Source organism: Vombatus ursinus, unplaced genomic scaffold (genome assembly GCF_900497805.2).
Source record: "Vombatus ursinus unplaced genomic scaffold, bare-nosed wombat genome assembly UNPS02015175.1, whole genome shotgun sequence".
NCBI classification, from domain to species: domain Eukaryota; kingdom Metazoa; phylum Chordata; class Mammalia; order Diprotodontia; family Vombatidae; genus Vombatus; species Vombatus ursinus.
The window spans coordinates 2,640,011-2,655,822 of record NW_020954953.1 but is presented as its reverse complement, the minus strand read 5'-3'; the positions used below and the strand labels follow the sequence as shown (position 1 = coordinate 2,655,822).

Below are 15,812 nucleotides of genomic sequence, written 5' to 3'. Positions count from 1 at the left end.
GTGCTGACTTTTGGAACAAAGGGTGAGCCTCTAAGTCAGGGAGATTCGGGTTCATGACTTATTTCTAATACCCACTAACTCTGAGGATGAAACCTCTCAGTGCCTTGGGCAACTCAATAAGACTCCAAATTACAGAACAGTTGCTTTCTGCACTTGGTAGAGTAATTGAGATTCTTCCATGGAAATTTCTCATACCAATAAAATTACATTTCTGGTAAAAACAATGACAAAAAAATCCTTCCAAACATTTACTAGTGGATAAACCACACAAGATGGCAAATTCATTGTTAATGTTAAGGATGTGAACTTCTGTGTAAATTTGTTTTAATGTTCCAACTGCTCTATGACTTTAATGCTATGGGTATTCCCTCCAATGTGTATCACAAACAATCTATGCCTGGCCATTCTGTGATTCTTATCAATGATTTCCCATGTGTTTTCCACAGGGGCCCTACCCAACATGCTTTGGTGTTTTGAATTGTCTTGATAACATGTGGCAGATAACAATCAAGTATACATACTGCCCAATAAATCAATAAACAAATCTTTTAAGTGCCAGCTTTAGGACAGGCAGTAGAGATACATGTAAAAAAAGAAACTTTAAATGTTAGTTGTAACACATTGTTGAGTATTCTGTTCTGGCCATCACATTTCACAATAGTCACTGACAAGATGGAGTTAGGGACTCAAAACCCCATTACATGAAGACTGGATGAAGGAAGTAGGAAGTCTGAAGCAGAGAAAAGAGGACTTAAGAAGGTATTTAAAAGGTATCTTCAAATACATCTGCAGTATCTTGGAGAGTAAGAAATGGACTTTTTAAAGGACCATGAAGGGCAGGTAGGTGGCGCAGTGGATAGAGCACCGGCCCTGAAGTCAGAAGGACCTGAGTTCAAATTGAGCCTTAGACCAAACACTTGACACGTACTAGCTGTGTGACCCTGGGCAAGTCACTTAACTCCAATTGCCTAAAAAATAAAAAAATAAAAAATAACATACAATAAAATGGACCATGAGGAAAATCCATAGCAGGAAGTTAGAGAGAAGCCTGTTCTAGTTCAACATAAGGAAAATTTATCAAACACCTCAAGTTGAAAAAAAAAAAAATCAAATGAAATGCTTTCGGATGGTAGTGAATTTGCTGTTACTGAATGACCACTTGGTGGGATGATGAATATGGAATTCATTAGATGACCTCTGGGGTCCTTTACAACCCTGAAATTATATGACTACTACCTTCCACAATGCCTAATATAGTACATTTTCAATTCATCAGTAAATCAACAAGCATTTAAGCACTTACTACTTGTTAGTCATATGCTAACTGCAGAGTATATAAAGACGTAAGTGCAAGTCCCTTCCCTCAAAGAGCTCAAAATGTACTGTATCATCCAATATTGAAGTATTAGATAATATTTGTTGACTACACCAACAATTTAAACAACAAATTTATTTAGCAAATCTTTCTTTCACTTTTTTTGGGGGGGGGGAGGGGGGAGGGTTCAGGCAATGGGGTTAAGTGACTTGCCTAGGGTCACACAGCTAGTGTCAAAGTGTCTGATGCCAGATTTAAATTCAGGTCTTCCTGACTCCAGGGCAGGTGCTCTATTCACTGGACCACCCAGCTGCCCGTCTTTCACTGTTTTTGAAAATACTCATTTTTACTGTTTAACAATCTGCATTACTTCAAAATGTAATTTTTAAAGCATTTTATATGTACAATACAAAAATTTTATGTGACCACCTAAAACAGGTTTAGGTTAGGGCTCTTGGGAGGAAAGAACAATTAGAAAATATATATTCATCAGGTTTCAATTTCCAAGGTTAATGACATCTTGTATGCATTAAATATCTCTTTAATCATAGGAGTTTATACACTGGTTCTAAAGAAAAAGATTTATAATCTAACTTATGGTTTACCTTACACATAAGCTAACTTGAATAAAGGCCATTTCATTATAACAATGTGGGCCATGTATTGCTAAATGATAAAACGTGAACCATAAAAACTTTAAACTGGTCTTTACAGGACTGAGACTATAAACTTGAAGAATATACTATGTATCCGTGGGTAGGGCCAAATGAACATGCTAACAGAACTGAAGTATGCAGATCTAAAATCCCCAAGTTATTGGAGGTTTACAACTGATAGGATGGCCAACTAAGGAAAACAAGAAACCTCACCTCAGCTGAAATTCAGCAGAGAATGAAGTAGGGAGGCTTACTGGCTTTACTGGCTATCATATTAAGTAAACAGGGGAAACTAACAGATTCATTATCATTCTACACAATGACTAGAAAGTTGGGCACTCAAAAATCCCTTAACCTCCAGTTCACGATATAGCTATCTAGCCAGAGGTGAATTTCAATACTCCTTCAATATCCCTCCACCCATCCCTCCTTTATCTACTGCCCATAGCTGGGAATGGTAAAAATCTCTCTTTATCAAAGGGACAGAGAGCAACAGCTCATAAATTTAGAAATGAAAGGATGTTATAAACCATCTAGTCGAACAGCTGAGGAAACTGAGGCCCAGAGAAATGAAGGGACTTGCCCAAGGTCCAACAGATAGTGAATGGCAGATCCTAAAAACCCAGATCCTCTGACTCCACATCTAATGTTCCCCGCCCCCACCCCCACTGAACCATGTAAGAGTATTGAGTTCTAGTACAACATACAAAAAAGGGAAAGATGGTAATTAATATTGAAACCTAGAAGTAAGGTGGGGTGGGAGTGTGTCCAAAAGCCAAATTTTTCCCATCCTGCACTACTGGAATAAGACAACCAAAAGGAAAATGAATCTGACCTCCAAAAATTGAAATAGAAAGATCCTGGGGCCAAAAACTCTTTAAAATGTTTTCAAACCTTGTTTAAACGACACATATAACTTTTTTCCCCTTTTTATTCCAGAAGAGACTAAGCAGGGTAACATAAACTTGATGCCCTTGTTTTAAAAGGAGGGCTAATGGATAGGTTGAATGCTTTGCCCTTATTGAACACTGTCAATTCCTGAAGGGTCTGTCTCTTAACTAAAATTTATACTGCCTCTAGCATAAGAACCTTAATATTTTTTACTTCATGCGTGCAATCATGATTTTTGACCTGCTACATAAATGCTAACTATTCTATTATTTAGTTATCAATACAGGTATAGTTTGTGTTGTCTTTCTATAAGAGACATATACTTCTATCTTAGTAGTTTCCCATAAGATCAAAAAATAATGTAATTTCATTAGCAAAAAGCAGTGCCCTTTAACCAAGGCTAGTAGGGCACTGCACCTTAAGTCTGAAGTGAAAGAAATCAAATTCAAATTTGAAACTGGGCTACACTATGATACACAGGTATCATAGTATGTGTAGTATGGTTATATTTGTGAAGAAGGAAAATTTTCTTTAATAAAAGACCACTTTTGAGAAAAGAAATGGGAGTTGAAAGTATACGTTAAAATTCTTGCTGACTAGATACAATGTTACTGTGTCATGACTTATAACTGTTTTCTAAATTGCATTTATCAATTTTAATAGAAACTATGCAGCACTAAGAAATCAGTTGCAATGGCCAGAGATGTTAGAAAGCCATATTTATTTATTTAATCCTAATGACTTGGGAAGTAAAATAAGTTGTTGTAGGAGACTGCTTACTACTTTCTCTTTTTCTACTACACTTATTTCTATACTTTTCTTTCCACAAAGTATCATTCAAATGAATACTCAGTAAGAGGATTCACAGTGCAAAAGAACTTCTCTAGTTTTCCCTAAAGGTAAAGGATCTAGGAATATGAGTAGATGATACTTACCACTTAATGTTTTAGATCGGATTGGAGGCAATCCTTTTTTCTGTCTTTCTTTCTCCCTTTCCCTAGCTCTTCTTTCACTAGAGTAGGAACGGGAAGATTTTCTTTTTCTTTCTCTTGACCGTGAGCGAGATCGCTTTCTGTGTTTCCGCTTTCGAGAACCAGATCGTGACCTAGACCTTCGTTTTCTTGGTGACCTATTAAAAAATACACACATATAATATGTTTTCGAATACCTTATAAACAAGTTCTATTTGAAGGGGCTCACATTTCAAGAGAAAGGGGCAGTCAGACTACCACTACTGCCTTGGTCCTTGTACTTTTTCTATTATAGATGAGTCTCAAAAGATCATTATGAAATTTATATGTCAAAATTCATAATTTCTTCTATCTTTGCTCAGCCAGTTTGTACACCCACAGACCTCAAAGATGTGTTTCATGAGGCGAGGAGGGTGGGGGGGAAGTGAAACATGCTAAGGAAGCTCTTCACCTTTTTTTGTGTCTCTTCCACTACAGCTTTCCTAGTAAAACAACACTGTTGGCTTGGAGGACAGTAAAGCAGGAACAATGATAAAGATATCATTGTGTGTGGCAACTGTTAGGACACTGGATTAGGGGTCAGAGGATGTGAGTTTGAAGTTCATCACTGTTTATCCATAAAATCAGCACAGTGGACTAAAGGACTGGTAAAATTCATTCTGGCTCAAAATTCTCTGAATCTAATGGACCAATACTGTTTCTCTGCGACCTAAAATGAGATCTCATTACCACAAAAAGTACCGGTGGATGATTTATCTTCTAAATTTTTAAGCTTGCAAGGCAAATGTAGTTCTAATGGCTAAATATTACTACTTCACAAATAGTCCAGTTGTTTTTCAGTTGTGTATGGCTTGCCATTTCCTTCTCCTAAAACTCATTTTATAGAGGAGGAAACTGAAGCAAACAGGGTTAAGTGATTTTCCCAGGGTCACACAGCTATTAAGGCCAGATGTGAACTCAGAAAAATGAGTCTTCCTGACTCCAGGTTCAGCACTTTATCAACTGTGCCACCTACCTGCCCTCATAAATAATTCCTTATATCCCCTACTGGTCACAGCTAACTTAGTATAATTATGCAAAATCAGGTAAAATCCCAAGTCACACAATGCTTTGTGACATGATATAATCAGTAGGCTTCATGAAAGTACTTTGTGAGTAGGAGAAAACATTATACAAGTCAGTTTCAAAGTTCTGCATAACTGCATCATTTCACTGAATTCTAAAAGAACTGCAAATTGAAGAAAAGGATGTTATTATGTCAAGAACAGTAACATCCTTACACCTGGGGTAAAAGTACAAAGACTACACTTAAAGCACAAACGTGCACTTCAAAAGATGAAAGATTAAAAAACCTTGAACGAGATCTTGAATGTGTTCTTGATCTAGAGCGAACAGGCACTTTCTTTTCTTCTTGCTCAAAGATCTCTTCCTCAGCAACATCTTGCCCTTCATCTAACTCCATGTCCTTGACACAGAAAAGAACAAAAGAATCAGCAAAAGAAAACATCCTGACAACATTCAAAGCAAATTTTATACCAAAGATAACAGCCTTAAGAAGTACTTATTACAGCATTTCAACACTCACTGTTTTTAGTTACATTTAAAAGTATACTATAAAAGTGGCAGCATTTTTTAATCTGTAACTTATAATAGAAATCCTAGATCTATAAATGAAGTTCTACCTGTTGCTGAATATCTATAGAATCATCCAAGTTTGTCTCAGGTTCAAGGAACTGCTGTTGGCTACTTCCCTGTGACGGTGACGCAGAGTGCTCTGAACCAAACGTACTTTCTGGATTCTCTTGAGTGGTTACCTACGGAAAATAGTGCACATTGGAAAATGTCATCATATTCCAATTTGACATATGAACATAATTTCACATGTATTCCAGTGTACCTAATGCCATAAAAGAGATTAAATAGGAAGGAAACAAACATTTTTAAAATGCCTCTTATGTGCCAGACACTGTGCTAAGCTCATTACAAATATCTTATTAGATCCTCCCAACAATGTGGGAGGTAGGTATCCCCATTTTACAAGTGAGAAAACAGAGGTAGACAAAAGTGAAATGACTTGCCCAGGGTCACATAGCTAGTAAGTGTCAGATGCTGGACGCGAACTTAGGTCTGTCTGACCCTGACTCTAGACCCAATGTTTGTTTTTTTTGGGGGGTGGGGGTGGGGTTTGGGGGGAGGGCAGCAGAGGGAGGAACCAGAGTGAAAGCGATCTATGGAGTTATATTCTGTCCATAAAATCACTGACAAGTCAGCAATCAACATATGTAACCTCCAATGATGGGAAGCCAATATTTCCCAAGGGAGCACAAAGCTCTTTTGAATAGCTCTAATTGTTGGGAAGTTTACAATAGATCTGAAACTAGCCTCTATAATTTCCACTTCACTGCTCCTAGTTCTGCCCTTCGGAGCACTTCAGCATAAATCTAATCCCACCATACTTTGTATAGGTACTTAACAGATGTTTAATAAATGCATGTTGACTGATTCCACATGAGAGTAGTTATCCAAACACTTAAAGACTGCAATCAAGTACCCTGAAGTCTTCTCTTGCTCAAGTTAAATCTCCCTATGTACAGTAATCAGAACAATCTAGCAAGCATTTATTAAGGGTCTACTAAGTGCCAGGTGCTATGCTTGGCACTAGGGATAAATGGACAAAAGCCAAACAGTATTTGCCTTCAATGAATTTAATTCTAATAGATGAAACAATATGCACATATAAAGTATACACAAAACTGACACAAGGTAATCTTGAAGAAAGGTAGAAGTGGTGAGATCAGGAGTGTACTGGAGCCGGCTTACACAGGCACATAAGGGTTGATTATTAAAGTTTCAATGTGATCATTTATACCTCTGAAATAGACGAATTCTACAAATCAGGAATTGGTTGTTTTACTGATTGTCTAAACTTAAGAAAATTATGGAGAAAAATGTGTAATAATACAGATTAAATTTATAAAGTGTATTGTGTGTTTGGGGAAAACTAGTTCTTAAACATTTACCAGTACATCCCTGGATGAAACACTGGCACCTGAAATTGAAGCAAAAGAGTTTCTGAGATCTAAGAAGAGAAAGGTCATCACTAACTGGGCTGATAAAGGAGGGTTCCTAAAGGAGGTAACATTTTTAGTTGAGTTTTGAAGAGGTAAGTAGAAATTCCTTATGTATTCCAGACATAATAAATGATGTGCACAGAAGCAGGTAACTATCTGTAGGTGGCTGTGAATGTATGTATGTGAGGGTGGAAGGCAGGATGATCATAAATTTAAAAGCTAGAAGGAACCTCAGAGATCATCCAGTCCAGTGATATCAAACTCAAACAGAAATGGCAGCCACCAATCACATTGACTTGAGTTTTAAATGTAATAGTATCCATGTTCTATTGTTTTAACTATTTCCCAATAACAATTTAATCTGGTTCAGGTAGAACTCTGGAGTGTTGCAGTCCTTGTGTATGATACTTCCTGTGTAGTCTAAACTATACCCCCCATTTTCAGAGAAGGAAAATGAGCCTCAGAGAGTTTCAGTGCCCAAGGTCATACAGATGTTGTTGTCAAACTCTGTACTCAAAGAGGCCCAATAACATCACTATGTCAGGGTCAAGGTACAGTGTGTTTGATTATGGCTCATCAGTCCAACATGAGCTTGGAAGGTTCTACTGTAGGTTGGGCACAAGTAGTCTGTTTGAACATTTGGGATAGAGATGTCTCTAGATTTGTCCATTTCATGTTTCCTTTGAGCTACTGCAATTTTGCTTTGCTCACAGAGCACAGCACCTTCTTTGATATAATTATGCCATGATGGAAGATCCTCCAGTGTCTCCCATGTCTCACCATCAATTAAAGTTCTTCTGCGAAAACCTGAGTGTTCTTGTATTGCTCCTTCTGAATTTTGTGTGGGTTCTCCATGAGATAGAGTTTTAGGCACACAGATTTCCAAAGTGGGCGATACTGCCCCCCCGGGGGGGTGCTGGAACAATGGGGTAGGGAAGGTAGTAGCCCTGAGTGCAACTGGGGGGTGTTGAATAAAAATAAGAGTTAACCTAATCTAACCCCAGGGGGGGTGCTGAGTAATTTTTTTTTTTTAAAGAGGGCAGTAGGCCAAATAAGTTTGGGAACCTCTGTTTTAGGCAAACATACAGTTGACGTTTGAACAAAGTGACCAGCCCATCAAAGGTGTACTCTCTGTAGTAGAGTCTGAATGCCTGGCAGTTCAGCTCAAAAGAAGACCTCAATGTCTGGTACCTTATCGTGTCAGGTAATCTTCAGAATATTCCTAAGACAATTCAAATGGAAGTAGTTCAATTTTCTGACATGGCACAGGTATCCTGTCCAGTTTTCACAGACATACAACAATGAAGTCAACACAATGGCTCCATAGACCTTCAATTGGGTAGGCAGTCTAATACTTCTTCTCTCCCATACTTTCTTTCAGAGCCTCCAAACATTAAGCATGCTCTGGCAATGAGTGTATCACCTTTATCATCTTTGTGTACATCCCTGGAAAGGATGCTACCAAGGTAAATGAACTTATCCACAGTATTCAAAATTTCTCCATTTGCTATAACTAGTGGATCCACATATGGATGGTACAGTGTTGGCTGATGGAGAACCCGTTTTCTTGATGTTGACTGTCAGGCCAAAATTAATACAAGTGGCAGAGAACTGATCCAAACTCTGATCATACATCTCAGCCCTAGAGGCTGCATTGAGTGCATAATCATCTGCACCAACAAAAGTCATGTACCTACTCTCCCTTCACTTTAGTCCTGGCCTGTGGCCTTTTCAAATTAAATAGTGTATCATCAGTCTGATAGTTGACGTTGATGCCATTTTAGTCCTTTCTGAAGGCATCTGATGACATCATGGAAAACATCATGCTAAAAATCATAACAAGGACACAGACCTACTTTGCTCCATTGGTGACTGGAAAAGAGTGACAGCATCATCCTTTATCCAGAACCTATGTAAGCATGCCGTTCATGTAACTGGTAAACAAAACTGATGAACTTCTTTGGGCAACCAGATTTTGCCATGATCTCCCACAAGTCCCCATGACTGACAGCATCAAAGGCCTTGGCGAGGTTGGTGAATGTTGCATACAGACCTCTGTTCTGCTCCTGGCATTTCTCCTACAGTTGTTGGGCAGCCAGCACCATGTCAACCATCCCTCAGCCCTTTCTGAAGTCATACTGGCTCTTGGGTAGAGACCATCTTACAAGTAAAGATCAGCAAATTAAGGAGGATTCTGGAAAGAATCTTGCCAGCAATGACTAAGAGAGAGATTCCACCTTTCCCCTCCTACCCCACCACCCCTGGTGATTGTCACAGGAAAACCTGTGAACTTTTCCTTTCTAGAGATGGACAATGGAGGTATTCTTATCTCCTGGGGGATAACTTCCTTTTGTCATATAACCTGGAAGATTTCAGACAGCTTCTATAAGAGCAGTGGACCCCCTGCCTTGTAGATATCTGCTGGAATGGAATCAGCACCAGGTGCTTTGCCAAATGAAAAGAACCCAATGGTATTCAATACCTCTTCTTTAGTTGGAAGCTAAGCTAGAGAGGGACTGACTTCAACCTGGGTGATATAGTCAATGGCTTCAGTACTGGTTGATTACAGTCTGTTAAGAACACCATGGAAGTGTTCAGCCCATCTTTTCAGGATCAAATCCTTATCATGGATCAGGGCAGTTTCATCAGTGCTGAATAGCAGAGATGCACCAAAGGTCTTTGGCCCATAAAGAGTCTTAAGTGCACTATAGAAGTGCTTTAGATTACTGTTATCAGTGTAAAACTGAATCTCACCGGTTTTCTTACTGAGTCAAGAATCCTGAAACTCTCTAAGCTTCACTTGTACTTTACTCTTGATGAGTTAAATGCTGCCTTCTTAGAGACATATGAACTGTCCTGCTGGTATGCCCTCTGCAGTTCTCCTTTTTCATTTGGTAGCTTCTGAATTTCATGCCATCATTTTCATCAAACCAATTCTGATGTTTGTGAGTGCACTGGCCCAGATCAACCAATGCAGTGCTGTATCCAAATCTCTGAAAGCTGCCCACTCCTTTTCTGCTCTAATGTTGATGTGTGTTTACTCAGTTTTCCCTCCAGGTCAGCAAAAAACTGTTCATGCAGGGTGAATCCCTCTAATCTGTTGACGTAGAGTCTCTTGATAGTCATCTTGCCTTGGGGTAACTGCTTTTGTTGAATGTGAATGTTTTGCTTGGACAGGATAAGTCTATGATCAGTCTAGCATGCTGTGCTACACATCTTCATCTCTCTCACATCCTGTCTCTTTTTCCTTACAATGACATAGACTATTAAATGCCAGTGCTTGTTGTGAGGACCCATCCATGACACTTTGTTGAGTTTAGGGAAACAGACAACAGTGTTGGTGATGATGTCATGAGATGCACAAGTCTTCAGCAGTAAGTGTCCACTGCTTTGCTATTAACAATTACATTTCTTCCAAGATTTTACTGCTGTGTCTACTAGTCTGTGCCTACTCTGATATTAAAGTCAACCAAAATTAGAAGCTTGTTCTCTTTCAGCACACTAATGATGAGGATCTCCAGGTCTTCACAAATTTTTCTTTGACTGCATTGGAGTTCGTTACGGTGGGAGCACATGCACTGATGATGGTATGGCACTTTCCTGCAAGTGGCAGTCGCATTGTCACGAGCCTGTTGTTCACTCCTTTTTGGAAGCATACAAGTTTGCTACTAAATTAGATCTGATTCATCATAGCTGCCACTTCAGAAAAACATGTATCCAGCTCTGACTTTGGTAAAATAGCTGTTATCTGCCAGCCTTGTTTCACTCAGGGCCACTATTTAGATGCGATACCGGCTGAGTTAACTTGCAACAAGAGTTATTTGTCTTTCATGCTACTGGATTTCAAGTAGTTCATGAGCATGCAGACATTCCATGTACCAATGGTGCCTGGAATCATCTTCACAAAAATTTTTGTACCTTTTTTTGTGTTTTGACCTTAGGGTGGGATCCTGCCTGGCATGGTAAGCATGCCAGGGTTAGATAAAACAGACAATTTTGGGAGCATCTTTTTTAGCTCAATCCTCATGCCAGGAGGTAAGCAGTACAGTCCTTAAAAAAAGCTGTTCATGGGGCAGCGAGGAGGCGCAGTGGGTAGAGCACCGGCCCTGAAGTCAGAAGGACCTGAGTTCAAATCCAACCTCAGACCAAGCACTTGACACTTACTAGCTGTGTGACCCCGGGCAAGTCACTTAACCCCAATTGCCTTATAAAAAAAGCTGCTCAAACACCCAGAGAGCTGCTTAATCCCACTGCTGCGTAAGTCCAGTGAGAAGATGACTGTATGCCCTGGGCCTTCTTATGCAGTCTTTTAACTACAGTTCCCAGTGTATCAGCACCTACTGCTTTGTCACTCACCTATTAATGCAGGACTTGAAGATAGGTAAGATAGTAAGATAGTAAACTAATAACACAGTAAAATAATAAAGTAGTTAAGTAGTAAGGTAATAAAATAGTAAAATAATGGATGATAAGTGACATCTTGACTTGAGCATGAATTGGATTTAAGTAAGGCAGAGTTATACAGTTATCAGCCTCACTCTCTCTTCCAAAGTCACTGAAGTCCAGTGGCAAGACAAAAATCAAGACAACTGTTGATAAGCAGGGATGCAGCATCTGACCAAACTCTAGGCCCTCCATCGCACCTGCTTCCACCACCTTTATGGCCCACTGGAACAAACTGCTCTCATTTGCCCATCCTTCCAGGGGAAGTCTTTACATACTTAGCATAGACATTCCCCTAATTCACCAATGTATTTGGGACCCTAGATTACCCTGATTGGATTGCCCTGATTGGATTACCCTGAACCTGGTTTAGCAAATCTGCTGAGATGGTAAAGCAGGGTGTAGTCACTCTGTATGCTTACAGTTTCTTGGAGTCACAGGTAAGAGCTGGGTGACAGGTGGACACCAAAGGTAGATAAGCAGTCCTGAAAAGAATCTGGAAAGCCCTCACACCAGAGGTGCGAGTCCTCCCTGAACACTCCATACACTCTGGTCACACAAGTAAATAAGCATCAGTGGTGAGATTTCAAAGTATATGGGGCAGTGAGTGGCTATACCAAGAATACAGCACATAAAGTGGTGTAGCAGGAAATAAAGCTGGAAAGGTAGAGCAAAGGACAAAGGATATAAATAGAATAAAATACATTAATAAAGGAAAGGAAAAGGACATGTAAATATAAGTAGCCACTTAATATCTTGTTAAACTTACGTGTTTTGGTTAACCTTTTACTTGAGTACCCTTCCATCCACCTAATTTAATTATAAATTTTAAACAACTTTTTCCTTCAGGAATTATATATATTCTTTCCCTTCTCTTCATGGAGAAGTATATAGGACTGGATCACTCTCTAGTAAAGGCCAACGCTTCTAGATGAGAATAAACTGAAAGCAGCTAGGTACAGTTTTCTATCCTATAGAAACGCTCTCCGTAACACAATCTCCTGTAAAACTCAAATGACTTAAATACTATTTCCTTGTATTCTACTCTCTTTGGATAAAAAGGATAGTCAAAGTATCAGCAAAACAAATTCAGGAGATGCTCAACAAACTTTTGCTATATTAAGCCAAATTTGTCATGAGGATACTCTACTTATTACAATAAAAAATTCTGGGAGAGGGAGAGATACAGAGAGGAAGAGAGAAAAACACCTGAAAGATCCTCCAATCCAACCTCTTCATTTTACAGATGAAATAACTGAAGCCCAAGAGTAAACTCCTCTATATTATTAATCATAAATATGTCCAACGATATGCTGGAAGGGGAAATAAGAAAGACAGCACTCACAATTGCTCAACCTTAGAAATAAAAACTATAACCAAATAGTGACATCACTAGGAGGAAAAACTGTCTGAATATAAAAAGACAATAACAGCCACGCAGGCTAAAAACTACAGTCACACTAAGTGGGTCCCCCCAAAATTTATGTTTTCTGTTGTCAATGGGGCTCTTGGTAACGAATGGCAATCCTTTTCATTTTCCCTGTCATTTGCCCAGAGTTCCTTCTCCCCTCATATCATATCGCTCAAATGCCTTCTGTCACTATCTCCTACTTCAACCTTATCAAGATAAGGTGGTCCTTCTCCTTCCCAAGGCCAACTCCTCTACTTGCACAATTAACCCCTTTCCATCCCATCTTCTCCTGCAGAATACCCCTTTTGTGATTCTGTACTCCCTCACTTACCTTCAGTCTCTCCTTGTCTACTCACTCCTCTATTGCCTACAAACATGCCCATATCTCCCCTATCCTCAAAAAAGCCCTCACTCGAACCATCCATCCCTGCTAAATATTGTCCCATATTTCTCGTCTTGTGGTTAAACTCCTTGAGAAGGCCATCTACAACAGCTGCCTCCACTTCTGCTCCTCTCCTTTTCTTCTTATTAATTTATTTTGATTTATCAACAATCACTTCCATAAACTTTTGAGTTTTAAATTTTTCTCCCCCTCCCTCCCCAAGATGGCTCATAATCTGATATAGCTATACATATACACTCCTATTAAACATATTTTCATATTAGTGATGTTGTAAGGAAGAATTAGAACCAATAGGAGGAATCACAAGAAAGAGAAAACAAAACAGAAGAAAAAAATAGCAAATAGTATGCTTCGATCTGCATTCAAACTCCATCCAAATCTTTGGATGTGGATAGCATTTTCTATCCTCTCATTCTTTTAACTCTCTATAACTGAAACTTCTCTCTCAAAAGTTACCAGTGATCTCTTAATTGCCGAATCCAAAGATTTCTATCCAATTCTCATACTTCTTGACCTCTCCTGTAACCTCTGATACTGCTGATCACCTCTTCCTTGGGACTACCTTCTCTTTAGGTTTTCAGATCACTATTCCCCCTGCTTCTCCTCCTTCCTATCTAACCACTCCTTGTCAGTCTCCTTTGCTAGATCTTTATTCAGGCATGTTTGCTAATCATGTCTATAGCCTATTGCATTTGGTGATTTCTGATTCTCAAACTTACTTAACCAATTCTAACCTCTCTGCTGACCTTCAGTCTTAAATCTCCAACTTTCTACTTGACATCTTGAACTGGAAGTCCTGCTGACATCTCAAAACTCACCATATCCAAAACTATCCATTAAAATTCTCCCAGAACCCTCTCCCCTTCCAAATTTCTCTATTACTGTCAAAGGCCTTACCAGCCACCCATTCCCTCAGACTTCCAACCTAGGTGTCATTCTCAGTTCCTCATTTGCTCTAGCTCCCATCATATCCAATCCATTGCCAAGACCTGTTAATTCTACCTTTGTTGCATCTCTTAAGTACCCTCTGATACTGCCACCACCTTGATACTGGCACTCCTCACACCTGAATTACTGCAATAGCCTGCTGGCTGATCCACTGCCACAAGTCTCTCCCCACTCCAGTCTATCTGCCACTCAGCAGTCAAAGTGATTTTCCTGAAGTGCAGCCCCAACCATATCATCCGCTCCAATTCAAATAAACTCTGGGGGCATCCTATCATCTCCATGATCTAATAGAAAATCCTCTATTTGATGTTCAAAGTCCTTCATGGCATATTTCCTTGCCACAATCTTTCTAGCCTTCTTAAACTTTACACCACCTTCTCCTTCATAAATTCTTCAAGCCAGTGACTAGCCTTCTTGCAGTTCCTCAAAAGAGAAACTCCATCCCTCAGCTCTGGATATTTTTACTTGTTATCCCCTATGCCTGCCTCGAATGCTTTTCCTCCTCATGTACACCTACTGGTTTCTTTGGCTTCCTTTAATTTCCAGCTAAAGTTCCACCTTTATACATAGGAAGTCTTTCCCAATCTCTCTTAATTCTTGTTCTTTCCTTCTATTCATTATTTGCTATCTATCCTGTATATAACTAGTTTTAACTAGATGTTTGCCTTTGATCTCCTGATTAGAGTGTAAGCTCTTTGAAGGCAGACACAACTTTTTGCCCTAATTTGTACCCCCAGCATTTGGCACTGTGCCTGGCACACAGCTGGCACTCTATGAAACATTTCTCACTTCCTACAGTAGCTATCTCAAACTTTTCTTCTTTCCTCAAGACTCCTACACCAACCCTTCCTCAGCAGACTGTATTTCCAGTTGACTGAGAAATCATCCTTTGCGAGATTCCTATTCTTCCTTTTCTACTTCTCAAAATCCCTTGACCCCATCCTCCATTCTCTGATGGAGAGCTGAACCTTTTCCTGGTCAGGCCAATCCCAGTCCACGGGGTGATATGGTCTTCTCTTGTGGCTTTCTCTTCCATCATTCTACCCTCTCTCTAATCTCTAATTTCTCCTTACTCAGTGGCTCCTTCCCTGCTACTTTCAAATACACTCCCTCACCCTTAAAAAAAACTTTTATCACTTGATTCTTCCATTCCTCAAGCAAGCTTTCAATATTTCTCCTCTCTTAATAAAGGACAAACAGAATATATGCTGAGTGTACAAAAAAGAATTCTTAATTGTAATTAGGAGAGATTACCAAAGGAATGGACATTAATCTTGTTTTAATTCAAAAATAATTTCGAAAGCACCAACTTTGTGTTGATGTGACACCTTGACTGTTATCTGACTCGATAGGAAATACATATATAATTTTTAAAAACAAGCCATTACTTGTTTCTTCCTCTTCCCTCATTTGATTCTAAGTCAATTGAGAATGGAGTACATGACTAATTTCCTTTGCATTTTTCCATGATGCCCCAGTACAGTGTTCTATATACAGTAGAAATTCACATTTTATAAAATACTATTTGAATAGGCTACTTATGTATTTAATTGGATCAGATTAGGGACAAAAACCTCACCCAATTAAATCAAAGAATGACTACATATACAATAATGCTACTTCATAAGAATTGAATTGAGGGTTAGCATAGGAAAATAATGCCTATGAAAGGGATAAAATTACACGGACACCTATCTAACTAG

The 15,812-nt window shown here is 39.1% G+C and overlaps 1 protein-coding gene across 3 annotated transcripts in view; it reads right to left on the bottom strand.

Annotated features, from left to right (window-relative positions):
- Positions 1-15,812, bottom strand: part of LOC114031509 (protein SCAF8) — a 209,883-nt gene that overhangs the window by 126,006 nt on the left and 68,065 nt on the right. For all 3 annotated transcript variants that reach the window (XM_027846628.1, XM_027846629.1, XM_027846630.1), the window contains exons 10-12: positions 5,516-5,647; positions 5,186-5,298; positions 3,798-3,991 (exon numbers count right to left, since the gene is read on the bottom strand). In XM_027846628.1, the coding sequence (XP_027702429.1) occupies positions 3,798-3,991; positions 5,186-5,298; positions 5,516-5,647 (439 nt within the window). The remainder of the gene's footprint in view (positions 1-3,797; positions 3,992-5,185; positions 5,299-5,515; positions 5,648-15,812) is intronic.